We start from the raw sequence: 27040 nt of genomic DNA, 5'->3' as shown, positions 1-27040 counted from the left end.
GTCCAATTTGTAAAACATATCAATACTTTTAAAGATTTGTTTTAAGTAAAAAAGAAAATTGCTACATATCAGTTCTGATATCCTCCTAGTCCACATCTGTTCGTCATGACGTGATGCTTGAGATTACATATACTGTACAACGTCTATTGAGTCAAAGCCCCCTTTGCAGTGATCACACGCTACCATCCAAATATCAGAACTCACTTGATCTCATACAGCGGCGTATGATTATCTGCACCAGTCGAAGTCTCAAAACGAGAGCCAGGTGTTCCAAAAGATGGAGGAATGCTGTGCAAAGTGAACATCTATGCATAGATAATATATTTAATATAGTACATTCTGCAGAAAGGATATGAATCACATCATGACACCTAATGGCAGCTAATGATACTATTCAAACAGAACAGGACAAACCACAGTAAACAACAAATAACATGTCGCGGTCGCATCATAAGAGAAAATGACATTTTCCAAAAGTATAAGTATTTCCTTTGAAATGCCAAAACATATTGTTGCATCTGAAAAATGTATTTCCCAGAAAAGATATAATCAAACCTGTTGGTAAATTATTGAAGCCTGCATTACCAACTTGGCAGCAACTTAAAAATTGTCTCCCAGTTCTCTCGCAGTGTGAACTTGTGTAGGACAATGGTTATTGTTGATATGGTAGAAAGTAGTTGGATGGATGTTGCATTGGCCCCCTTAACAGGATTATGCAGCCATGTCTGACATATTTGTATTCAGATGTATATGTAAGTCCATTTCATTGCTGTTTAGTGTAGAAGGAATCATAAAAAAAAGATTTAAAAAAGACCATTCCCCCCATAATGCGATAGTGGATCTATGGTAAAAGAGCGCTCCCCAGTGGACGTGCACAGAGTTGCACTTTCAGTAAGTTTTAACCATGGTTTTGGGACGCCATTTCTCATATAGTAGAATACACGTATATGTGCTGCTCATTAATACATTTTTTAAATATAATTGCATATGCATTTGCATTGGTTGTCTATTTAGAAATGGACTCGCGCATATGCTTCCTGCAAAGAGGTTTAAACAAAATGTCTACATAAATGTACCTGAAACTGATAATGTTATGGATAATAATGCAAAATATGAACCTTACTGTTACTCTCAGTTAATAATATGTTGGGTTAAGTGTTGGTGAAACAGTATTTAAACAGCATTAGGCCTATGAATGACTAAAGCATTCAAAGTAGTCGGATATCCTCTGATGCATCGTCTCATATGATCCAATAAAACTGCTTTATCGGCCGCTTTCAGCAGACCTCTTCCGGGTCGACACACAGTTCGCCTCTGCTGCACAGAGCCAGGACTATTGGCAAAGGTCAGTCGAGTTGTCTGCCGCTAACCTTCCCACTCACACTTTTCTTCACCGTGCAATTGTTTCGTTTTTGAATTTCTGTGCGCGTGCAGGTGTCTTTTTGAGTCACGCGTCGCGAGACATGTGTATTAGCTGCCGGGCTACAAGCGCTAGCTAGCTAGCCTATGTTAGCATTCAGCCCCAGCTAAATGTTGCAGACAAAAGGAGGAAAGTGGCAGACACACAAATCATGTGTACATCAGACTCAGAGAATCTGCGATGAGCACCAGAAACACGTTTCATCCACCAGATTTACGCGTTCGGGTTGTGTATGGATGACACACAGTTGTGAGGCGCTGTTGCCGGTGGAAGCAGTTGATTTATGTGTAATTTATTGGGTCATAAACGTCAAAGAAGCCGTTAGCTAGAGGCTGAGAGCCCTTCATCCTGTCCCGGGTTTAATCCGGAATCCGGACAAAGCAAACCACAATGGTTCCGAGTGTGACTCCGTGTTCGTCCTTTGTATGGGCTGACGTTGTAGATGTAGCACAATGTTGAACTGAATCTAGTGTGACTCATTTTTGATACTTTTTGATGACGTGGTAGCTTTGGTTTTCCTGACTTAATTTAAGAGTCCTGAACACAACACACCAGGCTGCAGCTGTACTGAGAGAAATCAATCCCGTTAATCCGGACTGATCGACTAACACACGTGTTTTACAGATGTGCAGAGTTTTGTTTTTGTTTTCTGTGATGGTAAATTTGTTGGTTGGACAAAACAAATTAATTTGAGCCTGGACTCACTCTAACAGTTCCTGTAAGACTAAATGACTAAAAATAGTTGACGTGACATAATTGACAACCTACATTCACAACAGACGACCTACTTTGTTCTTGACATGCCGATGCTGTTCCCATTGGTTCTGTAACATTGATTGAAAGCAATGCTGTATTGATCCTTTGACTCAAACGCAATGGAAAATAATAATAATGTGCAAAGACACAAAAGGAGAAAAGCGAGTCTCTTGTTAGACATAATGAAACTACAAAATGACATCATCTTACCTTGATAAATGACCTAATTGATTATCAAAATCATTATTACGCTATTTCGAATAATTGTCAAATAATTTCCGCTCTAGTTTGAGATCTAATAGAGTTGTGTTCTTTATTGTTATCCATTTTAATTTGAACTTTCCCCCTTAACTTGATGTGTTTTTGACCTTTTATCTTAAACGGCCTCTTCACTCTTCATTGCCAGTCTATTCTAGTTTAACCCGACCACATCCGCCACACGATCCCAGCTCCATTATCTCCCTTTTAAAGTAAACATGCTGTGTCCCTCATGCTGTGTCCCTCATGCCGTGTCCCTCATGCTGTCCCTCATGCCGTCCCCGGCCTTAGAGTCGTTCAGTAGGCTGTGGTCGTCCTTCATTTTTGTTCATTTACAGATGTGTCGGTGTCCTTGGAAATGAGACACAAGTGTTCATATGCCTGTGTCCAGTATGTGTGTTGGATTTGGGTCCAAGCGCATGTAGGAAAGTGTGTGACCTATTGCATAAGCATAGGTCATAAGTGTGTGACCTATTGCATAAACATAGGTCATGAGTGTGTGTTTGATCTACAGGGGAACAGGGTAGGATATATTTATGTAAAACTTAACTTAAAGTTCTACTTTTTCAAATGAGTATTTGCAATTTAATTGAGATCTGCTTCTGATGGATATAGATATTGTCACACACCCATATGTTCCTTCTTTCTTTCACACACACTTTCATCCTCTTCTTATTTACCCACAACCCCCCTCTGTCTTCTGGTGCCCTTATGTCTGATTTGTCTCTTCCTCAGGAGGGGTGTTGTGTGTCCCGTTGAGCTCCTCCTGTCGGTTAGTGTCGGGTGTGTGTGCACCATGGCGAGCCTCCTTCGTGTTGTGGCGGCCAGCTGCTCGGCCCCCGTGTTCAGCGGAGTGTCCTGCGTGAAGCTGCAGAGCGGCGGCGGCGGTATCAAAGCGTCATGCCTCCGCTTCTTCAGGACCCATCAAGCTCTCGGACGGTGCGCCAGTCCAGGTGAGACGCGACACACGTTTGGCACTAAAAACACATAACTGAGTTTTTAAATATTTTGTATGTTGCGTCAGTTGGTGGACATTTGATTTATTGACTGCAGAGGGACCTACAGCTGAAATAATTAGTTTAATTAATTGATTGGTCGATTGACAGAAAGTTGATTGGCAACTGTTTTGAAAATATATTAACCTTAAATCTTTTTTAATTCAAAATGACATTTTCTTGTTCTCATTTATGAGGATTTGCCGCTTTTGTCTGTTTTATATTATTGTACAATTAATCCTTTTGGGGTTTTGGCTGTTAATCGGAGAAGGTAAGTGTCACTTTGGACTCTGGGATAAAATGTGAAGAGCGTTTTATAGTGCAATGGTTAAACCATTAATCAAGAAGATAAAATCATTAGAATCACAGTTGGTTGCAGCCTTAATTGCCTCTCTGGTTTACTGGTGTTTTACGTCTACGATTAGGAACTGTGGCTTCGTCAAACATAAAGTCATCAGATCAGAAAAAGGATGGTTTCATTCATGGATACCAGGCTTACTTTCCTTCCTGTTGGACTCTACATGTAAAACACTCGTAGCCCAGCTGTTGAGCTTTGCAGAAGCACGTTTTACTACTGATAGCAGCATGAAAACACCACCACCTGTACCTGCTGTGTGTATTCTCATGTCCCTTTGTGGCAGGTGGCAACACACTCATTCACTCATCAATGGTACTATTCAGCTGTAGAGGTGAGCTTCATTCACCGCTGTCCTCGGCAGCTGGCGACACAAGTCGGTCATCGTGATATAAATATGCTATAGAGTAGAGCCCTATTCATTCATTCATTCATTCATTCATTCATTCATTGTTATTCCTTTTTAACTCTTTCTTTGTAGTAATTGTTATGAAGAAGTCAATCCCTTGTTTATTGTAGAGGTCAATGTTGCTACCTGCATCTGCTCTGAGTCCCAAAGTCACATTGAGCGTGTGTGTGTGTGTGTGTGTGTGTGTGTGTGTGTGTGTGTGTGTGTGTGTGTGTGTGTGTGTGTGTGAGTGTGAGTGTGAGTGTGAGTGTGAGAGAGAGAGAGAGAGAGAGAGAGAGAGAGCCAGTACCAGCTGGTTGCAGGTGTGCGTGTGTGTGTGTTGGGGTCATGGGTGTGCTGATGTCTCTCTGTGAGTGCAGGTGAGTGTTGGTGAGGGGTGCTTGTGACCTGGTTCATGCCGACATTCCTGCAGTTCAGCCAGCGCCAATAACAGCTGGCAGCGTCTATTCTGGACACACAAGTATCAGCTTACAGGCTCGTAAAGGAGGGACACACACACACACACACACACACTGCATATAGATGTGCTTATGCTCTGACCTCTAGGGAGCCTATAGACATACAGTAGAGACGTTGATGTGAACTATGTCATGTTACTGGCCCTCTCAAAACCTGCCAGCACTGCAGACTTGGATGTGAGACCAGTGTTAAGACATGAATACAGTAACTATGCCTCTCGGTTAGCCGACGCGTCGATCTGTCCGTTTTCACTCACTCTTACCGGGTGTTTACCGGTCACCGCTTGTGCGTTAGTGGTGAGGATCAAGTGTGCCCCTCTGTGTGCACTATCCCAGTTAAAATGAATGATGGGGTTGGGTTATTTCACAGTGTGTCCATGGCCCTAAATGTACTTTGTGGATTCAATCTGCTGGAGTTTGAACTTAATCTAAACTGCATTTTTATGCTATGATAGACTCAGCTCTGTGACTTTATTACCTTCAGCTGATTATTAGGTGAGTGTTACATTTGTTGGCAGACACACGATGCGTTCAGTGGCATGCCGTGACTCTTGGTTTATGGAAATGTTATATAGCTTTTTTTTTTAAAAGTGTTGTTGAGCTTTTTCCTAAAACTAAAAGAAGTTGTTAGAGGACGTGTCACCGCAGCAGGTGAGAGACTCCTGTGTTTATTTATAGGCAAGGAGACGGAGGGAAGGAGCTGCAGTGGAATTTTCCATAGGAGCCGACACATGTGACCTGACCGCTGCTTAGACACTAGACCTGAATAAGAGCACTAAAAAAGACACTGAGTGAACCGGCTGCAAATATTAATAGAGGAGTGTCATTGGCATACTCATTGTATATATATTTCATAAGCTTCCCTTGTGTTCTCACACACGTTGAATCAGATTTCAATGTAAGTTGTTCTGTTAAACCATTTGGTCAAAACTGTAATGTCTTGATTGAACATTTTGCACACTAATCATGTTCCCCAGAGGATAAATCCCTAATGGCTTTGGTCCCCCTGACTCAGGCAGGACAGAGTTATCCAGTGATGATTATTTATCTAATTAATTGGCACATTTGGTAGAGACAGCCATGATTTTTTTTTGGTTATACTTGCAAAACTAAAGACATCCCATGAGTCTCAGCTGTACTTTTGGTTCAGTGCTAAGTAGCTAATGTTTGCACGCTAACACACCGACTACAATCCTCAAAGGGCACCACCATCACGGCTGTGGACTCTTACTGTTGTTGCTGGACACTGACCTTGTCTATCTGCCTTCAAAGGCCGTTGCACATGCAGTACAGTATTTATGGTAAACACGGTTTTAACTCTGAGGAAATTCTCCTTGAAGCTTTAGAGTATTTTCCTCTATGATGTTTATATAATAAAACATTTTCTAAATATCTCCTTTGTCTTATACCATGAGCCCCGACTTTTGAAAGTGAAAAGCTGCAAACACTGTATCCTGTGTATTGTTTGTATCTTTCTGCTGTTTTTGAATGTTTTAATTAAATTGGTTAATATGACCACTTATGTCTCCTGTACTGTTTCTCTTTGCCTCTGCAGGTATTGCATACAAACAGCTCACAGTCGGTGTGCCCAAAGAAATCTTCCAGAATGAACGTCGTGTGGCGCTGTCCCCCGCTGGGGTCCAGGCGCTCATCAAACAGGGCTTCAACGTCATCGTGGAGACCGGAGCCGGAGAGCCTTCCAAGTTCCCCGATGAACAGTACACTCAGGCCGGAGCAACCATTAAAGACATTAAAGACGTCTTGGCATCTGATGTGCTGGTTAAGGTAGGAGAGAGTTAGAATAACGGCTATTAGTCTACAGAGCTTGTCCTGTTCTACTTCAATCAATCGCTCTGCTTCCAGGTTCGCGCTCCCATCTTCAACCCCGACCTGGGCGTCCATGAGGTGGAGTTGATGAAGGACGCGGCCACTTTATTCAGCTTCATCTACCCGGCTCAGAACCCCGAGCTGATGGACATGCTGTCCCAGAAGAAGGCCACCGTCGTGGCTATGGACCAGGTGCCCAGAGTCACCATCGCCCAGGGCTACGATGCACTGAGCTCCATGGCAAACATCGCAGGGTAGGTACATGATGCCTTCAAGGGAGGTCCCTGCGTTCATGAAGAGCGTCCTCTTCAACGCCTCACTGATGTGTTTTATCGTCTATTTAAGAGAGATGCTGCACTTTAATGTGTGTCTGTTATGATATTTAATTTCTAATTGTACATGTTAAATGCTTGCAGTTCATACTTTCCATATTGCTTGAAGTTTCGTATCATTTCCTGTTTTATTTTGCTCTTCGTGGTTTCAGGTACAAGGCGGTTGTGTTGGCAGCTAATAACTTTGGTCGCTTTTTCACTGGACAAATCACAGCAGCTGGGAAAGTGCCGCCTGCAAAGGTGTGTAGTGTGAGCGGTTCTGCATTCAAAGTTTCTCTTATTGTCAAAGAATAGATGTGTTGTCGTGAGTGTGAATGTGTCTCTGCCAGTTTTAACGTGCTAAATCTCTGTGCTGGCCGACCCAATCTGTGTCATGTACGTGAATAGGTTCTGATCATTGGAGGTGGAGTGGCTGGATTGGCTTCAGCTGGTTCTGCCAGAGCCATGGGAGCCATTGTCAGAGGATTTGATACCAGGTTTGTTTTGATAGATTTGAAATCTGAAGAATTACAAACAGACTCACGTAGTTTTAACAAAGAAATCTGTCAATTTCACCCGAGGTCCATGTGTGCAGTTTTAAGGACAGACAATGTTAGTCATTACTGGTCTAGCAGAGATATTTTCCTTCTACCTGACTAACAACCCCCCCCCCCTCTCCCCCCCTCTCCCCCCCTCTCTGTCTCTCTTAGAGCTGCAGCTTTGGAGCAGTTTAAGTCTCTGGGCGCAGAGCCGCTGGAGGTGAACGTTGAGGAGTCAGGAGAGGGTCAGGGAGGCTACGCCAAAGAAATGTCGAAGGAGTTCATCGAGGCAGAGATGAAGCTGTTTGCCAAGCAGTGTCAGGAGGTGGACATTGTCATCACCACCGCTCTTATCCCTGGTATGCAGAGGTCAAATGAAAAGGTCATGGAATATCACAGAATGTGATTTCACTCCTCGGGTCGGTGTGTAATGCCTCGATGTCCGTGTTTCCTCTATAACATTGTAGGAAGGCGAGCTCCCATCCTGATCACCAAAGCCATGATAGAGAGCATGAAGGACGGGTCAGTGGTGGTGGACTTGGCCGCTGAGGCCGGAGGAAACATCGAGACCACAGTACCTGGAGAGCTGTCGGTGCACAAGGTCGGCTCGCACGCTCTCTCAGAGGAAAGTGTTGCTTTGGTTGATGGTCTCGTAATTAGTTTTTATTTATTCATCGTTGTCTTTAGGGCGTGACCCATATCGGCTACACAGACCTGCCCAGCCGCTTGCCGACACAGTCCAGCACTCTGTACTCCAACAACATCACGAAGTTGATGCGGTTCCTCAGCCCCGACAAGGAGAACTTTTACCTCGATGTCAAGGAGGAGTTTGACTACGGGACCATCGATCACGTCGTCAGGGGATCCGTTGTCATGCAGGTACGATGTGCAACACACAGAAAAAAAAAAATCCATGCAGTCGTTTATAAAGTCATTCAAAATGACCTGCAGGTCCTTTTCACCGTCACTAGATGTCACCCTAAGACAAGACAATCGTTTCGTCTTACGCTTTGTCCCTAAAAATGTCTCTAAACACTTGTTAGTTCATTACAATTAAAAATGTCTGTCTATGCGTGACCACATTCATCATCTCAAGCTTTTATTTGTTATATAATATCTGCTCATGCTACTCTAATAATGCTTTTGTTGATAAGAGCCTATAAAAAGAATGGCCTGCCGATGTTGTTGGCCTCTATTGGCTTGTTACAACCATCCTGTTAGTAATACGTAAGTAATGGAGCTTATGATGTTGCCTTCAAGCTTCAAACACATTGCTATCCAGAGCAGCTGGTCTATTCCCTTTCTGTTATTTGTGTATCTTTACTACCTGCGTTTGATTACATATTGGGCAGATTACATTTCCTCACTTTTGCATTAGAAGGCTTCCCTTTTTTAATTGTGTGGTAATTAAGAAACAATGTTGCACAAGTTTCAACCGTAAGATGTTGGGATCAGTACAGATCTGGGTCAAGGTTCTGCGAAATTTACCAAATTTGAGTTTCTATGTTAGAAAAAATAAAAACATCTGTATCTCCTGAATGTGGACGTCAGTACTTCAGTCCAATATCCATGTTTTTCAGTCTGGCGGACGCATATCATTTACATGTCTTAAATCATAGATCATTGTTCACTTTTTAGGAGAATACTTTTGCTGTAATCAATCTAAGCGCTGTTCTTTTTTCCTTTTTTTTTGGAGCAAACAAATAGATTAACGTCGGTATTTTGACTCGTATCTGATACGATGATCACACAAACGAGGCTGAAATGCAGATATTACTTTCTGTTCTTACTGATCATTAGTTTGCTTACTTTGAGCTTGACAGCGTAGTCTAATGTTTCAGAGATTTAGGAATGCAACACAGGACATTGTACACCATCAGGTGATGAGATCCGGGAATAAAGTGTAGATAACTACAAGCCAAGCCATTAATATGGTGCATAGGAAAGATTGATTGAACCTTCTGTTTGTCCCCCCCCCCCCCCCCCCCCCCCCCCTTCTCTTTCTCCCTTCCACATTGTACCTTTTCTCGGTGGGAATTCTTGTCTCCTCCAGGACGGAAAGAACCTGTTCCCCGCTCCCCAGCCTAACAATGTGCCCGTTGCAGCTCCTCCTAAACCCACACAGGAGAAGGAGAAGGCTCCACAAATCTCCCCCTTCAAGGCTACACTCACTACTGCTGGCGTGTACACTGGAGGTTGGTTAAACGTGACACCAAATGTTTAGATTTTCTGGTTAAGAAATATAATTTCTGCCATGTCTGAGAGCTTCGCTCATTTACAAGACTTCTTGTTAATTGTCCACATTGGGTCTTGAGGGAGGTTGAGGTGAAGCATAGGTTAATAATCAGCTTTTTAGGTTGCTGCTGGAATGTGCACAGGAGGCGAGAAGTGACACACACACACACACACACACACACACACACACACACACACACACACACACACACACACACACACACACACACACACACACACACACCCCCCCCTGTTAGAGTCAGGAAGTGTGCATTGTAAAAAGAAAAAGCCTCCCGCTGAGTGTGTGTTTGAAGTAGTGCTGTTGTGAGTGGTTCCCATGGTGCCACACAGCGCTCTGTGTTAAGTGTGCCACATGCAGTTAATGCGGTTCACACATTGTTTAGGTGCGCAAGTAGTTTCCTACTTAATACCAACTCCCAGCTGCTGGTTTTAGCTGCTCTTTTTATTTTGTATTATGAGAGTGGGAACCTGCTTCATGCTGGTTATTAGTGTGTCATGTGACGCAGTCATTTTGAATCACGGTAGATTGACTGCCATGGAGACGGAGAGCGTCTTTTTGCTTCACCAGGCGGTTTGTTTCGTGCCACCAGACAAATTGCTCTTTGACTGATAATTATACCTGTCTGTGGAAGTAACAGGAAATAAGGACGCCATGGGTGGTCAAGTGCCTTCTGCTTCATGCAGTCAAGCAAAATGTTCACATTATTCTAACAGAATCTTCCCCCAGATATACTGGTGTGTGTGTGTGTGTGTGTGTGTGTGTGTGTGTGTGTGTGTGTGTGTGTGTGTGTGTGTGTGTGTGTGTGTGTGTGTGTGTGTGTGTGTGTGTGTGTGTGTGTGTGTGTGTGTGTGTAGGTGTATAGTTTTTACAGTAGCTCTTTTTTTTATTTCTTTGACCAGGTGCCGCCACCCTGCTGGGTCTGGGTCTGTCAGCTCCCAACGCCGCCTTCACTCAGATCGTCACCACCTTCGGTCTGGCTGGCATCGTGGGATACCACACGGTGTGGGGAGTCACTCCTGCTCTGCACTCGCCGCTCATGTCGGTCACCAACGCCATCTCAGGTTGGTTGTGTTTTGTTGCGTCTTTTACAAACACCTTTCGGTATAATGCATTCCAGCTCTACACCGCTGCTAGCGTCAGGCACGAGGTAGGGCTGAGCAATATGATCCGAAATCTATAGCCAGAGTTACTGTCACGCTAATCTTTAGAGCAATAATTCTAACACACATAGTGCAAAAAGCAAAAACACATTCTGGCGTAAAATGAAGACCAAGCAGTGAGATCAAACATGCCACCTATCAGTCCAGCCGATTTCTCTGCAGCCACGCTGTTCTTGGGTCCAAATAAAAACTGAGAAGATTGTTTCCTGATTGTCGGCTGCAGCTCAACACAGAGGGGTTAAGAGGTTAGAGAGGTAAGTGCATGTGTGTGTTCTCCTGGCTTTGATCACTCTTAAAACCCACACTGGGGTAGGAAGTAACACACCGTCGCTGATCTCTGAGGGTCACGGAAGTCATTGCTCGTTTACACACAGCCAGACATGAGAGCTCAGCAGAGACCGTTCTTAACTTCCTTTATCACTTACACAAATACACCGTTTTCACATTCAACTCTCCACAGCGTCACACTTGTTCTTCTGGGTCTCTTTGCTTTTATTTTCTATGTTTTGTCTCCCTGAAGTGTACTATTTGTCAAATTTCATCGATAAGTCATCACTGAATATCAGTAGAATATGAGACGGCAAATGAAATGAATCCTCACACGTTGGAGTTCATTCTAAGGTCTTCCTGTTCTCTCTCTCTCTCTCTCTCTCTCTCTCTCTCTCTCTCTCTCTCTCTCTCTCTCTCTCTCTCTCTCTCTCTCTCTCTCTCTCTCTCTGCCCTCCTTCTATCCCTGTTGAGATATTTTCCATCCATATTTGGCATTACTTTATTTCTTTATTATTATTTTGTATTTCTGTCACTGACTGTCTGTGGTTATGGAAACGGTGAGACCAACATAACTCTGTTGATGTTATGCCAGACATCGTAAAGACACACACACACACACACACACACACACACACACACACACACACACACACACGATCACTCAGACATTAGGGAATCCTATTGGAATTTAGGGTTTGAGTAAGGGACAGTTATATTCTTCATGTGGGGATTATAGTGTTACAGCCAGTAGTGACGGACTGGTGGGTCATCTTGAATTCTTCACACTGGTCTCGTATCCAGTGGCTCATTGAGGCACCTCTTCATATCTGGTGTCTGATAGAAATGCTTTAATCTACTTGAGAGCAGTGATTCACTGTCACACTGTGCCTGTAGCCTGGTAGCTGATGTTTGTCACAGCGACCTTGGCCCACCCAGTATACGTATGATGCCTATTGGCTTTCTTTCTGGCTAATCTGTTAGTTTTAGTAGCCAGACTTGCCTTTGATCTCTACCAAATAGTGTAACTACTACTTGTTTTGGATAAACTGTGCCAAATCTAGAAGGCTGCAGCTTTTATTTTGATGTGTCCGATGCATATTTAATCATCCTTTAGACTAATATTATGTGACTGCTGTCCTCTTCTTATGCTCCTCACCAACAAACGCTGCATGCTTCCTTCTGTCGTGTCTTTCTGAACAGTGAGGGTTTTCTGTCGGCCTGTCAACTTCTGTCCTAGAAGTTGTGAAATGATGTTTGGCAGCATTTGAAACTTGCTTTGTTTAGGAGCCGATATGACAAAAAGAGACCCGTGAGAGAGGGTCAAACTTCACATATATGCCTCATTTGAAAATTCTAACCAACACTATTTATTTGATACACACACACACACACACACACACACACACACACACACACACACACACACACTCTACCTGCTAGTCAACCTAAATTACACTCAAACACAATTACTGCAGGCTCTTGGGGTGCTGTGTGTTGCATCCTACTGCCTGTAAGTCATTACAGGACTGATGTTATCAAGGTTTCCTGAGCCTCTTTTGGTAAACACACACTCCCTCTTTTTTTTTTTTTTTTTTTTTTTTTTTTTTTTTGGAGTTTTCAAATCTCTAAATCTTTCTATTTCTGTCTTTTTCCAATGCGGGAAGCAGACAAAGTATTCCAAGCTTAAGAAACGACTCTAGAATTCCTGCAGCTGTTACACAATGCTGCTGTTAGGATGAACTCTTTTATGACCGAATTAATCTTTTGTTGTTTTCTTTTGTAACATCTTCACCGAAAGGTTTCACTGTCCCGTATAACGAACTATGAACGTGGAGGATCATGACTACTTCGCTGTCCTTGCTCTGCAGGTCTGACGGCTGTGGGTGGTCTGTCCCTGATGGGAGGCGCCTACACCCCAACAACTACTGCTGAGACACTGGCTGTGCTGGCCGCCTTCATCTCCTCGGTCAACATTGCCGGTGAGTCACCGGTAGACGCCTCACAGCGATCGCTGCCAGTTACAGCAACCTTTAGCCAGTAAAATATCAAACTTAGGCCGAAGATTGAAGTGTTTTATATTGATTGTACAATAACATGCTTTCGAACCAAGTTTTGCAGCTGCCCTCTTACCCACCTGCTCAGACCCAGAGTCGGTGGCTCTGGCCTGGACCACACACATGCATCCCTGCTATTTCCCTTAATAATTTCCATTATAATGACGGCGTTCCTGGAGTCAGTATAATACTCATCACTCTCTACTAGTCCTGTTCCTCCAGGGCTGAGCCATGCATTTGTTTTAATTTCTCCAGTTAGCTCACAGCTCCACACCGGGCGAATGAACGTAGTTAACTTACAGTTCAGCCCGTTTGTTTGAAATCACCCGAGCTCCTCTGAGTGTTTGTGAGTGAGATGCAGACCATCTTGAGTTAAATCAGTCTTTTAGATTTCCCTCAACGAGAGCATGTTGAAACACCACAGCCTCTATAGACGTACCTAGTTTCATTTGTGATCTTCTACACGGTTTGTTTCCACACGCACATTTCTAAGCGGTTTACCGCATTACCCATAAACCCCCGGGAACAGAAAAAAAACATTCCATGGAATAGGACAAAGCACAATAGTGAAGTTTAGCTCCAGTAAAACATACCCTGACATTTTTCAGTCTGATTTGAGGAATAGGTCCCTGGCCGGAGCTTCTTGTTCCCCGTTGTGTCTCCGCAGCTGAAAGATGTGGGAATGCATGGAAAACACCTCGGCCTGTTGAATATCTTCAGCTAAATATGTTCCTCTTTCCTCACAAACCCAGTGTCGACGGGCAATATCGCATTCCTTATTTTCCTGTTATTGCTCCAGGCCACTCATTTCAGTCATTGAGCGAAATCTCATCATTAATTCTGATTTATAAATGGCTTATAATCACCTTCATGGTAGAAACGGACCAGCTGAGTTGTTGAAAGATGCTCTGACTTTTTCATCATCAGGTCAATATAGGGATGCTCTAATCCAACTTTTTAACGATACCTGGGATGTGGGTAACTGCTGATGCACAGTACCCATCCCATACTGGTGTCTATTTAATAAGCGTTATGCCTCACCATGTGGAAGTGACTGGCATGTACAGTAGAGCCTCACAGAGCTGCTAGCCTGTCTGTGGACTCAGCGGCCTCATGCTGGCCAGTGTTGCTGATTCATTTCTATTCTTGGAAGCTTTCTAAATATAGTGTCAGCAGACCCCTTCTGGGTTTGAAAAACAAAATTACCAAGAGAAACCAGTAGATGCTGGCTTTGCGTTGTTAAAATACATGAACATTCCTCCATCTTAATATATTGACACAGATTGGTCAGCAATAATATTAGTCCGATTCTGTTACACTTTTAACCAGGACTACGACTGAATTTACATGAACTGGTAAGAAACGTGATTCACCTTTTGTGTGTGTGTGTGTGTGTGTGTGTGTGTGTGTGTGTGTGTGTGTGTGTGTGTGTGTGTGTGTGTGTGTGTGTGTGTGTGTGTGTGTGTGTGTGTGTGTGTGTGCAATAATGCCAGGGGGGAAAGAGAGACACACAGAAATGTGATCTCCTCCTGTAAAGCAGTGAGACACCGTCTGGTCCCGGTTTGACGTTTTTGAGGTTTTCTACTTGAAATATTTACACTGACATAAAGTAGACTCATTAAATTCATAACATTGGTTATTAGGCTTGGCAACACTTTTCAGCTTTTGACTGAAACACCTGTTGTCTAAAAATAGATGTTCTTCAGGTGCCTTTAACTCCTTGCCTTTACATCCCTGCATCATCACCTCTTACACTGTGTTTTATTCACTTTACTGCTCATATTTCTTTTGGATTTTAAACCTATTTTACTGCCATTGTAAGTACTCATTTCCTCTGTCTCTTCACCCAGGTGGTTTCCTGGTGACTAAGAAGATGTTGGACATGTTCAAGCGTCCCACTGATCCTCCAGAGCACAACTACCTTTACCTGCTCCCCGGTGGAGTCTTTATCGGCGGCTACGCTGCCGCTCTGCAGTCTGGATACAACATTGAACAGGTGCGAGAGGATGTTTGAAATGCCATGTCCCCTGTGTTTTCCCAGATGTGGTACAGGCCCTTCCAAGTAAATCACTTGGCCTAACATCTCATCCTGTGGACCCTCAATCGTTGTCTATAATCCCACTATTGTCCATTCTCTGCCTCGTTCTGTAACCAGATGATGTACCTGGGCTCGGGTCTGTGCTGTGTCGGGGCCCTGGCCGGCCTTTCCAACCAGAAAACGGCCCGTCTGGGTAACGCTTTGGGTATGATGGGAGTCGCGGGCGGGATCATTGCCACTCTGGGTGCCCTCAAACCGAGTCCTGAGCTCATGGCACAGATGAGTGCAGCCATGGCTGTAGGTGGCACTACTGGTGAGTCAGTGTGTATTTAAGTCACAAGGAGGAGAAAGCAGACTTACAGAATGGTGTTTCAGCAAATCGGTGTAAATTGGTTTTGCATTGTTTGTGTGTGTGTGTGTGTGTGTGTGTGTGTGTGTGTGTGTGTGTGTGTGTGCATGTATTGCAAGCCTGGCCAGATTAAGCTGCAGGTGTGCAGAGCGCAACATCAAACACAACATGACTAACTCCCCACCAGACTCAGAGGGGGGGGGGGGGTCTGTCGAAATGGTCAGCAGCAGGTATTACTCACTTGTTCTCGCTCATTCAGGACAGTTTGATCATTTAAATGCTAATCGTTCCAGTAACGAAGCGTATACTAGACTAAACTACACACACACACACACACACACACACACACACACACACACACACACACAGCGTAGACCCGCTCACAAACATGGAATTTCCCCGAACAGGCCTCATCAGCAACACCTGGTTCCTCAGATGGACCCACTTCCCAGCAGTCCTCTTGTGTGTGTGTGTGTGTGTGTGTGTGTGTGCGCGCGCACGTGCTTCTGATTTGCATGTTATTAGCGTGTGGGTCTTTCAGGGCCACTGCACTGTATTTATTTGTTATCTCTTTTGTATCTCTCCCCCCCCCCTTAAGGCTTGGCCATCGCTAAGAAGATCCAGATCACCGACCTGCCCCAGCTGGTGGCTGCCTTCCACAGCTTGGTGGGCCTGGCTGCCGTGCTCACCTGTGTGGCTGAATACATGATCGAGTACCCCCACTTCGCCACAGACCCCGCCGCCAACCTCACCAAGATAGTCGCGTACCTCGGCACTTACATCGGCGGGATCACTTTCAGCGGCTCTTTGGTTGCATACGGCAAACTGCAAGGTGTGTGTGTGTGTGTGTGTGTGTGTGTGTGTGTGTGTGTGTGTGTGTGTGTGTGGGTGTGGGTGGGTGCTTAATGTTCCTCGCAGAGCAAACATTTACATTTCCAGTATGCTAATGCACAGACAGAACCTACATTAAGGCTTTTTTTTTGTATTTAGAAGTACAGATTTTGACACAGGTGAACCTGAACCGTCAGCCTGTATGTTTGGGACTTGACTCTTTAAAAGAGTTACTTTACATTATACAAGTTGGAAGAACCTTTTATAGACGATTATATTAGTATTGGCTACCAAAAACAAATTATTTTTGTTATATTTGTGTTTTTGAGTCTTACACATCCTTATGATTTCATGAATTATCACTTAGTATTTCATTTTATGTTTGCAACAGCTTAGTTATTTCATGACCTGATAAATTGTTAACTTAGTTTACTCGTTTGATTCTTCATCTGGTCCATAACCACCAGTTAGGTGAGCTGTACATTTTATTGCACTTTAATATTTAGGGGTAATAGAAGTAGGGATGGGACGACATGGGATTTTATCATGGATCAAAAATCCACATTCAGTCCAATTGTTGGGTCAAAAGTGACTCGTAAAGCTGTCTAGCGCTGATAAAAGGAACATATTGCGATTGTCGATGTGAATGAACTTCACTCAACAGGATTAATAGTATTTTTATTTTATTTATTTTTATGTCAGCTTGGCCTGAACTGTAGTTATCAGGTCTGACTCTTCATACTGTATGCTGTGAAGTGGAAAGAGAGAAAAAAAGAGTTCATGGGGTTCATGCGCTGCCACCGGTCCCAGCAGCCGCTCTGTAATGTCTGAGTGTTTCATGAGGGCAAATTATGCAGGAACATGACATTCAGTTAATGACAAGTCTCAAGTGGTGCTGCTGTTAAAGCCTCTTTCTGCTGTTTTGACTCGTGCCTTTTTAAGACTACGGTTACAGCTGATTGATAAATAAACACAAGTGTTCATGGACAGTTGTTAGCGGTGTTTTATTTAAAATCCTCTTCTCTCCATGCAGGTGTTCTGAGCAGCGCTCCCCTGGCACTCCCTGGTCGTCATGCTCTGAACGCCACTCTCATGGCAGCGTGTGTTGGTGGGATGATTCCCTACATGCTGGATCCCAGTTACACCACAGGCATCACCTGCCTCGGATCTGTGTCTGCTCTCTCCGCTGTCATGGTACGGTGTGTGTGTGTGTGTGTGTGTGTGCGTGTGTGCGTGCGTGTGTGTGTGTGTGTGTGTGTGTGTGCGTGTGCGTGTGTGCGTGCGTGCGTTTCTCCAGGGTCCGTTTTTGCACTCGAAGTGCATCTAATTGTTATGGAGGGATCACTTTTCCTCTTTATAGCCGATCATCACATCTGCTGCTGTTCACTGTGTTAAAGAGCTAATCTGATTCCAGCCGTGGATGAACCTCCTCTCCTGCGCTCTTCCTCTTCTCTCCTTCAGGGTGTGACCTTGACGGCAGCTATTGGAGGCGCTGACATGCCGGTGGTGATCACCGTACTGAACAGTTACTCGGGCTGGGCCCTGTGCGCCGAGGGCTTCCTGCTCAACAACAACCTGCTGACCATCGTCGGAGCTCTCATTGGGTCGTCTGGAGCCATTCTGTCGTATATCATGTGTGTGGTGAGTGGAGCCAACCTTATTAAAAACCTGCATCGTAGAGCTGCTGCCTTGAGTCTCGGCAACGCTGCTGTTCCTCTCCTCTCCACCAGGAGGGACTCTAACTTTACCGCAGTCGAGTCCTTCTTGTAAATAACAAATCTCAGGTCTTAAATGTGTGTTCTTTGAGGAAACCTCCCTTTCAAATGTCCTCTGATGGCTGTGTTTTGCTGTACACAGTCAATAAAGTTAAGGTAATGTAATTAATTGCAAAACCTCTTTCTCAGGCTATGAATCGTTCACTGGCTAACGTGATCTTGGGAGGCTACGGCACGTCTTCCACCGGTACAGGGAAACCCATGGAGATCACCGGGACACACACCGAGGTCAACGTGGACCAGACCGTCGAAATGATTAAAGACGCCCAGAGCATAATCATCACTCCGGGTACGACACACACACTCACACAAGTACACGCAACCCCACACACACACACACACACACACACACACACTTCAGAGGGTCTTGTACGTGAGTGGAAAAACATGGTACTTTGACTTTGCCAGTCACTTTCTTTTTCTCTTTTTTTTTTTTTCCAGCATTAGCGAAGTGTGTGTTCTGTTTATTTAACCTTTTCTTGACCCATGTTACATCACCATTTGGCTAGGCTAATTGACAAGTCATGGCAGAGTGGCCACACACACACACACACACACACACACACACACACACACAAGGTTTCTGTGTGGTCGTCACTCCCAGGTAAATAGACATTCTACAGTGCAGCATATATATGTGTGTGTGTGTGTGTGTGTGTGTGTGTGTGTGTGTGTGTGTGTGTGTGTGTGTGTGTGTGTGTGTGTGTGTGTGTGTGTTGACAACTCACGCACTATGTTCAAGATTGGCTTCTAGTTCTTTTTTCGGGGTTAGACTCGGGGTCCGCCCTTTGTTCCAGGTACATGCTTTTCTCCGTTTCATGTGTTTTCAATATTCCATCATGATTACGCGTCTGAACCTCCCACTTGAACTGTTGCGATGGTCCTCGGTGCTGCTCGGCCCGGTGATCTCTCACTCCCCTCCCCAGACTGTTGAGTTGTTTTACTCACGTTGGTCCATGTAAACACAGACTAAAGGCATCCAGCCTGCAAATTGGTGATTCCAGTCACACTGCTGAGTTCCTATATACACAAAATAACTTCAGAGGAAACTCTGGCAATTTACAAGAATTAAAGTGGTCACATGGTTGAGAAGTGGAAGATAAGTGATCCGTGTAGCAGCATCCAATAGAGATTAAACCAAACCATCTTTACTTTACTCTGTTGAGACTAATGGATGATGAAGAGAAACGTGTCTGACAGCTGAAAACAAAAAGCAGGCCAGAGACTTTTTTTTTTTGGGGAGAAATGAAGGAGCGGATATTAAAAAAAAATATTTTTTTGGTAGCCTTTTCTCAAAATGGTCTACAAACGATTCGAGACGAGACGAATAACACAATGCCAGACATTTCTTTGGAGACATAAACCAGTGAAATATCAGGATTAGAATAAGTGAAATAAACGATCGTCATAGAAAGTGTCAAAGTAGCTTCAGTCAGAGTAATCCTTCTCTACCTTTTTGTAGTGATTAACCAGCTCGTAGTGTGACCCGGTGCCGGCCTTCAGTCGGACCCCTTGTTTCCCCTTCGACCGGTCTCTCTAATGGGAGCCGTCACAGTCACTCTGCCTGATTGACATCTGTGGAAACTGCCTGATAAACATAAGTGTTTCCCGGGCTTCGTCTGGCCCATCTCCGCATGGCCCGGGTCCACTTGTTTCTCTTATAGGAGGAACCCCACAGAGAAGGAATGAAAGAAGAACTGTGATGGAGAGAACAGAACCATTAAGTTGTTGAGCTGGTCTGCATACAGTCAATCACGCCCCCCCCCCCTTTCTTTATGCTGAATTTGAAAGCTTGTCAGTTTGACTGGTGTGATGTAACAAGACAAGCTCCTGACTGCTTGTTGTGACAAGGCTAGTAAACACCACTGGACCGTTTTGACGTGTGTGTGTGTGTGTGTGTGTGTGTGTGTGTGTGTGTGTGTGTGTGTGTGTGATAAAAATCAAGCCCCACACAACAGCAATATTAAACACGAAGAAGTCTGAGGTTCAGAGAAAAAAACCCACATACTGTGTGTAGAAATCAATGCCAGCTCTCTACTAGAAGGCAAGTAACCTGATTATATATCAGTATATGATCCGAATGTTTAATATTAGGTACATGATTTATGAGTATCACAGTTATAGGAAATGGTTAATTGAAATACGTATCTATTTGTGAAGTACTTTTTAGTCTTATCTATCATTCAACCGATCAGTTAACATGCTAACATCATTAGCGTGTTAACTCTGGGTTAAAGGGACTTTAATTATTAGATATGCTCACTCTGTGCTGTTGAGCATTTTACCTTATTTTTTTGGTTGGTGAAGGTTAGTGGATACTAGGGCTGCAAAGGAGTGAAAAAAACATATACATATTCTGTCATAAGAAGATCTGAGAACGTATCTGTCTTGGAGAGGTCGTCCATCCTAAGCTTTAATACGGGCTAATTGTTTCCTGTTGTCGTTTCAAACTGTCTTTCAGGTTATGGACTCTGCGCTGCAAAGGCCCAGTACCCCATTGCTGAGTTGGTGAAGATGCTTAAAGATGCTGGCAAGAAAGTCAGGTAAAGGAGTGATTAAACCAACTCATCGACACATTAAATGTACGTTTATTGAATCCATCGAAAGAAGAAACTCCAGTAACTATAGTATCTAAGGCCAACAAAACAGAAGTAGTGCGAGACGTGTTCCTAATCAGTCACCTGTGCTTTATACAGATCGATCGCTAGGTGAATATAGACGGAGGTGGATAGAAACGGTATAGATGTACATGTGGATTGAGGACGCAAGGAATTAAAGTCAAACAATTTGACCCGACACAAGATGTAAAGTGAGCCGCGGAGGACATGAAAGAAGAGTTGTGGTTTTGAGCTTGATGACAAGAAGATGGGGCAGGACAGATAGGAGGAGACCTGTGTGCGAAGAAGGAATGAGGAAAAGGAAACGTGAAAGAAAGGAGAGGAAGGACAAGGTACAGCATGTGTAATTGTCCTGCCTCAGTTGTTTGATCCTGGCTGCTGCAGCTGCTGCTACTTAGAGCATTTGTAGTTGATTAGTGGAAAGTGGGTGGTCACAAAACAAGCCTTTGCCCTGATGTCTTACTCCTCCTCTCCTACTTTTCTCTGTTCTGTATTCAAATGCGTTCTCATGAAATATTATCTTCTTGCTACTCGTACCTGCCTGTGTAATCCTGCTACACCTCTCCCTCTGTCTGGAAGAACCATCGGCCATTTTATTCCTTTTACACGGCAGAATATTGACACCATGAAGTCTGGAAGCGCAGCACGCTTTCGCTTCTTCTTTCTGCAAAACCCTAACCTGTGCGTCTTCCCACTGTCCCCTAATACATGTAGTCTGAACGGCAGAAAATGACTTTTCAATCGGCAGCCATGATCCCAGAAACGTCGGCCAACTGCACCCTGAATCTGCCCAAAACTCGCCCCAAAGAAAACTGAAAATAAATCTCCGAGACACCGGAATTCAGTGGCTGGTGTTCATCTAGTACCCTGATTACATGACATGGCTAATTGAGTTTGAGAGCTATGTATACCCAGTCACACATATCCGTACACACTCGACTAATAACACATAGTGGAGGATTACAATGGGAAGTGTGTGTAACCAGACTATAATCACAAACGTCTCTCTCCTCCTCTTGTACAGAACCTTTTAAAGGACTCGTTCCATTTTGTTTTCACAGGTTTGGTATCCACCCCGTGGCCGGCCGTATGCCAGGTCAGCTCAACGTGCTGCTGGCTGAAGCTGGTGTCCCGTACGATATCGTCCTGGAGATGGAGGAGATTAATGAAGACTTTGCTGGTAAGATCTCGTCCTTGCTGTACCTGCCATGAATTACTTAAGTGACTCATCTAGAATGATTGTGACCCAACATGTTTTCATTTTGTTGCAGCTTTTTAGAGGGAGAAGGCCACAGAAAGTATGTAGTTAAATGTCTTGTTTCCCATTTGGAGAAATAGATTTATTCGTTTTCTTGCCGAGAGTTTAATGAGCAGATTCGTATTACTCTCATGTGTTTATGCTAAATATGAAGCTGCAGCCAGGAGACTATTGGCTCACTTTAAAGACTGGAAGCAAAGACATCGAGATGTTTATCTCGTTTGTTCACATATCAAAATGACAAGTAGTGGTTTTATGGGAAATTAGGAGGTAACAAATATTTCAGAGTGACAGCTAGACTACAGCGATACAACTTGTTAACTTTAGTTGAGAAGCGAAAGATTGGAAAAGATATATCGTCATGGAGACACAGGCCGGGACAAATGAATCCAGTAAACACAAGATAAAAGGATTGAGATATGTTTCCTAATTTCTTTTAATTTGTTGGGTGACCAATCAGAAACGGACCTGGTCCTGGTGATCGGTGCCAATGACACAGTCAACTCGGCCTCCCAGGAAGATCCCAACTCTATCATTGCGGGTATGCCTGTGCTGGAGGTCTGGAAGTCGAAGCAGGTGAGACATCTGGTCCATGCATGTGTGATAATGAGGTTACCCTGAAGCCCAAAAAGATAAAGACGACTGGATTTTACGACAACTGGACTGCTTTTTACCGCCACAACTGAATGTTGGAGTCTACACCCATAGAGGGGCCTCCCATTTGAAAACACACACACACACACACACACACACACACACACACACACACACTCAGGGCTCACGTACATAGAGGCAGACTGTTACAGTTCCAGGTGCGGTCCCATGCTGATCCCATTAGTGGTGACTCTGTCGCTGTGGAATGACGACATTCGGAGCATCCCACTGGCACCGATCCGAGATCTGGGATTTATACAGCGCTCCCACTCGTTTCCACACACTCTCCTCTGGGGAAATCAAAGTGGACATTCCACTTTAACCCCACACGCTAATATGGACGCACACAGAGACACGCATACAGGTGCACCGATAAAGACGCACAAAGAAAAAGAAAAATGGGTTTTCAGAGAAATCACACGAATGCTTTTGAATGGTCGTTCATAAGTGCTCATGCATGAGTCATGTGCAAACCACACTGACAAACATTTACATACTTTTACACATGTTAAAGTCGGATGCATCTTCATTGAATTAATGTTGTCCAAACCAAACGTTCAGGTTATAATTGAATCAGTTCTACTGATTGACGAGCAGTGTTTTTAATGAAAACAATATTGTTGAATATGTTAATACAGCAGCTGTGAGTGACTTTTTAAATTGCAAACAGCCCAGCGCTATCTCTAGATCTAAGCTAACTGGACAGAGGCCCAATGATCGGGGGGAATTTCAGCTTTTTTTCTTTAGAGAAGTTGGCATAGTTTTGAAACTGGCTCCCCCTAGAAATTCTTTTCAAATACTTCACATCTGATCGTCCACATGGAGGCTAACGAGCGCCCGTATCTCGTCCCGCTCTAGGTGGTTGTGATGAAGCGTTCGCTGGGCGTGGGATACGCAGCTGTTGACAACCCCATCTTCTACAAGCCCAACACTGCAATGTTGCTCGGAGACGCCAAGAAGACTTGTGACGCCCTGCAAGCCAAGGTCCGCGAGTCGGAGAGCCAGTGAGGAGGACCCCTCTGTGAGCGCACATGGAGCGAGGAGGGTGGGACACGATGAGTCAATGTTTTTCCAAAAAAAATATCGCCACATTAACATGATCTTTGTCCTGTTGCGACTCAGCCAATTGAGCAAAGATGATTTCAAAGTTATTGGCTCACCCTTCCTATCATCTAGGAATAAAAGAAATTGTTTGCTGAAAGATGAAACCGGCTCGTACAACAGGAGCCGAGCGATGCAGATATTGTAGTTATTTTTTATTGGTGCCTCCACTAAGTACTAATGTACTCGGAGACAGATTTACAGGCACGACTTTTATTTCTAGATATTAAGGGAAGGATGCGTTAACCATTTGCATGTGGTTTGTGTAATCTAGGGAGCAACCGGCAATGTCTTCCTCATTATAGGCGCCTATATTAATGTACAACAACAATCAGAAATGTAGATGCAGACAAGTTCAATTTCACTGTTATGATGTTTTAGGAAATAGTCAATAGTTGATTGAAACCTTTTAGATGAATTGTAATTTAAAAAGGAACAGCAGCAGAGATATGAAGGTGAAACCCTAAAGAAAGGTGTGAGAGAGTTGAGCACCAATGTTTTTCCACACTGTTAACTGTTCTCCCACATTTTATCCAACTTTCTTTTTTTATCGTGAGGCAATTTGGTGTTCCCTTTATATACAGATCTATCAGGTCTATTTGCTGAAAGATTAATATCTCACTTTTTTTTTTTCCCCGGGCAAGTAAAAAGAAAAAAAGCAGAATAGTGCAACATTTTTGTAAAGTTCTTTCAGTTCCAGTTTTATACGGTGCTAAAAGATTTTTGTATTCGGTCCAATAATTATCATAAACCGAGAAAATCACGTTTTAGAAGCCATAGCCAGTGATGGGAATCCAGTCATGCCGCTTGCTTTTTTTCTTTTCACTTACTTGTGTCTCCACCTATTGCTTCTAGAGCAGCAATCGCACACGGATCCAGAAAGATTAAAGAGCCGCTTCTATCGAGCATTTAATGCAATAAACCAAATGGATCGGGCCTTTTGAAGTAGGACTCCACAGAAGTGATGTGATGCTGGGAGAGACGGTACCAAACAAACACTCTCTGGATCTCTGGTAGCTGACTGGATTCAGTGATGTTTGTGAACCGGGTCCATCACATCGTCCCGTGTGGTTCTGATGTTACAGTACATGTGATGCCAGCCTTTGGCCTTGACGGTGAAGGGTGGTGTTTTGTTTGAAGTGTATGTGGCTCCATCCACTCCGATATGTGTGTCCTCATTATCTTTCTAGCGGGAAATGAAGGATCACCGTTTGTAAACTAGGGCCAGATGTTAACCTGACTGCTGTGCTAAGGGTCTACAGCAACATTGCACTTGATTCAGTCAATGCTTTGCTACATTTCAGAACACATGGATTGTTCAACATTGTTATTAAGCATTTCTAAATTGAAATTGTCCTTTTTTTTCATTTTCCATAAACATATACTTGTGCCAAAATGTCCCCTTTTACTCTCAATCTGGATAGAATCTACGGCACAAACATGAAGATCACTGACAAGATGTCAGTAGCTCCGCCTCTAACCCTAACTAACTCATAACGATAAACACCAGAAACGTGCTCCATGAACGTTCTGATTTTTAAACACGGTTGGTTCGCTGCAATCCTTTTTATCACGTCTCACACTTGTGATGGTTAATGATACAGTAGATGAATTGGTGAGATGTTTGAAGAACAATATGTCATTAGGTGACAGGTCAGCAGTCATTTCACGTGCTGTAAGAAGTTGTTATAGTTTCATCCTGGGACCCTGATACATTGACCATGACAACTATCCTACCTCTCCTTAAAAAGACCAATCACTCTACAGAGGACCCTGATCTGACCAATCACGTTTGACTAAACCTACCGCAGGATGTCTGGACCAGTCACTTTCCATCCACACGCCTGAATTCAACCAGTCGGCTCTCATGTATGCTGACCTTGACCAGTTGCTTCCTGTTTTGTGTTTTTAACCATCAGACCTCAGCTTCCGGCTGGATAGTTTACTGTTGTGCAAGTGTAGAGCTGCAGATGTCATTAGCGTCTCATCATCTTCCAGGTCATTTTACACAAATGCATTCTTTAGGGACTATTAAATTGAGATTTTGCTTAATATTTGTTGTAGCTCGTTGCCATTTTTGAGGTATTAATCAAATTCATGGAGGAAGAGAATATTACTAGTTTTGCCAACGTGCCCCTTATACCCTTACCGGTATTGTCTTCTAAAGGAAGTATTTTTGTAAAGAGGCACCATATTTGTGCAGAGCAACAATGGGGTTTTGAGGTTGTACAATGTTTCCATGCACCGTGTAAGGGAGATGAAATGTACTGTGAATGTTTTTCCCCTTTTGTTTATCATGGAACAACTTCATCCCTAATAAACCTGTATTTACACTAGATGTTGCCTGAGGCTGTCGTTCTTTCCCTGACGCACTCTTAACGAGAACAAGTTGATCTGCAAGGTTTTCCCTGCGGTCTGCCACAGCTTTGATGGGAATGCTACCTTTTGAAAACGCAAACATTTGTTCTACCTGGATGAAGGGTCATTGAGGGGAAAGAGTTGTATCCACACTTGTAGGCATGCTTTACAGAGGGTGCACCAAATAATGTAAACAGAATTTTAGCTTTATCAAAATCTGGCAATCAGCACTTTGATGATTGAGGTTTAAAAGACAGTTGTTAAAACTGCAGGTGCATTGGCCAGAAAGACTACAATTATCTCAACTGTAGAAAGGAAAAATAGAAAAGATAGCTGCTGATGTTTCCTCCTCAGAGTGTCAGTGTTGGTGCACTGACACTCTGAGGAGCTCAAGATAACAGTACAACTGCATTTTCTTCAAAATGATACTAAATTAAATTAAAAAGCTTCACATTAAGCCATTGAAAAGCAGCTAGACAGTAGGTTTATTTTTATCGTCCTTCCACTGGTGTCATGCAAAGAGCGTTTCTTCTATTCAGAGATTAACACAATAGCTCCTGAGGGATGAAGGGGGAGAAGACTCACACTCTGGTTAGGAAACCTCAAAGGGTCCCGGTGCAACAGAGTGGGATCGCATGAGTCCGTCATGAGGGTTGTGATAATGTCTGAAATGTAAATATCAGTTTGTGTGACATTTTCACCTACAAGCGGCACTTGATTGCTATTCATCAGCGGAGAGTGAACTGGAGGCACTTAGGAGGGGAGTGGTGCGCACAGATATAGAGGAGATTAGATCCGTGAAGATGGGGATCGCATGTGTGCGCGATGAGGGTGGCTTCATCCTGTAACAAGTAGCACTCAGACAGGCTGTTATCTGCTCCCAGACTGCAGGAGATCTAAAGAGGACTGTCACTCCCACAGCAGAGGCCAGATGCAGCGATAGTGATACAGGTCGTGTGTGTGTGTGTGTGTGTGTGTGTGTGAGAGAT

The 27040-nt window shown here is 43.8% G+C and overlaps 1 protein-coding gene across 1 annotated transcript; it reads left to right on the top strand.

The window, feature by feature from the left end:
- Positions 1-1291: 1291 nt before the first annotated feature.
- Positions 1292-26031, top strand: nnt (nicotinamide nucleotide transhydrogenase). The gene is made up of 22 exons (XM_068705797.1): positions 1292-1345; positions 3170-3387; positions 6207-6436; positions 6515-6732; positions 6963-7050; positions 7198-7286; positions 7500-7687; positions 7796-7929; positions 8016-8207; positions 9382-9523; positions 10485-10646; positions 12884-12994; positions 14920-15065; positions 15225-15420; positions 16055-16288; positions 17321-17481; positions 17749-17928; positions 18192-18351; positions 20524-20605; positions 21742-21860; positions 22399-22514; positions 23451-26031. Exons 2-22 carry the CDS (start codon positions 3231-3233, stop codon positions 23598-23600), a joined length of 3255 nt encoding a protein of 1084 aa, XP_068561898.1. The 5' UTR covers positions 1292-1345; positions 3170-3230; the 3' UTR covers positions 23601-26031.
- The last annotated feature ends 1009 nt before the right edge of the window (positions 26032-27040 follow it).

Source organism: Cebidichthys violaceus, unplaced genomic scaffold, assembly GCF_023349555.1.
Source record: "Cebidichthys violaceus isolate CVI_PGR_0920_01 unplaced genomic scaffold, fCebVio1.0.p SCAF_12, whole genome shotgun sequence".
NCBI lineage: Eukaryota > Metazoa > Chordata > Actinopteri > Perciformes > Stichaeidae > Cebidichthys > Cebidichthys violaceus.
The sequence above is the reverse complement of the archived record's forward strand: the minus strand, read 5'-3'. Positions and strand labels throughout refer to the sequence as shown.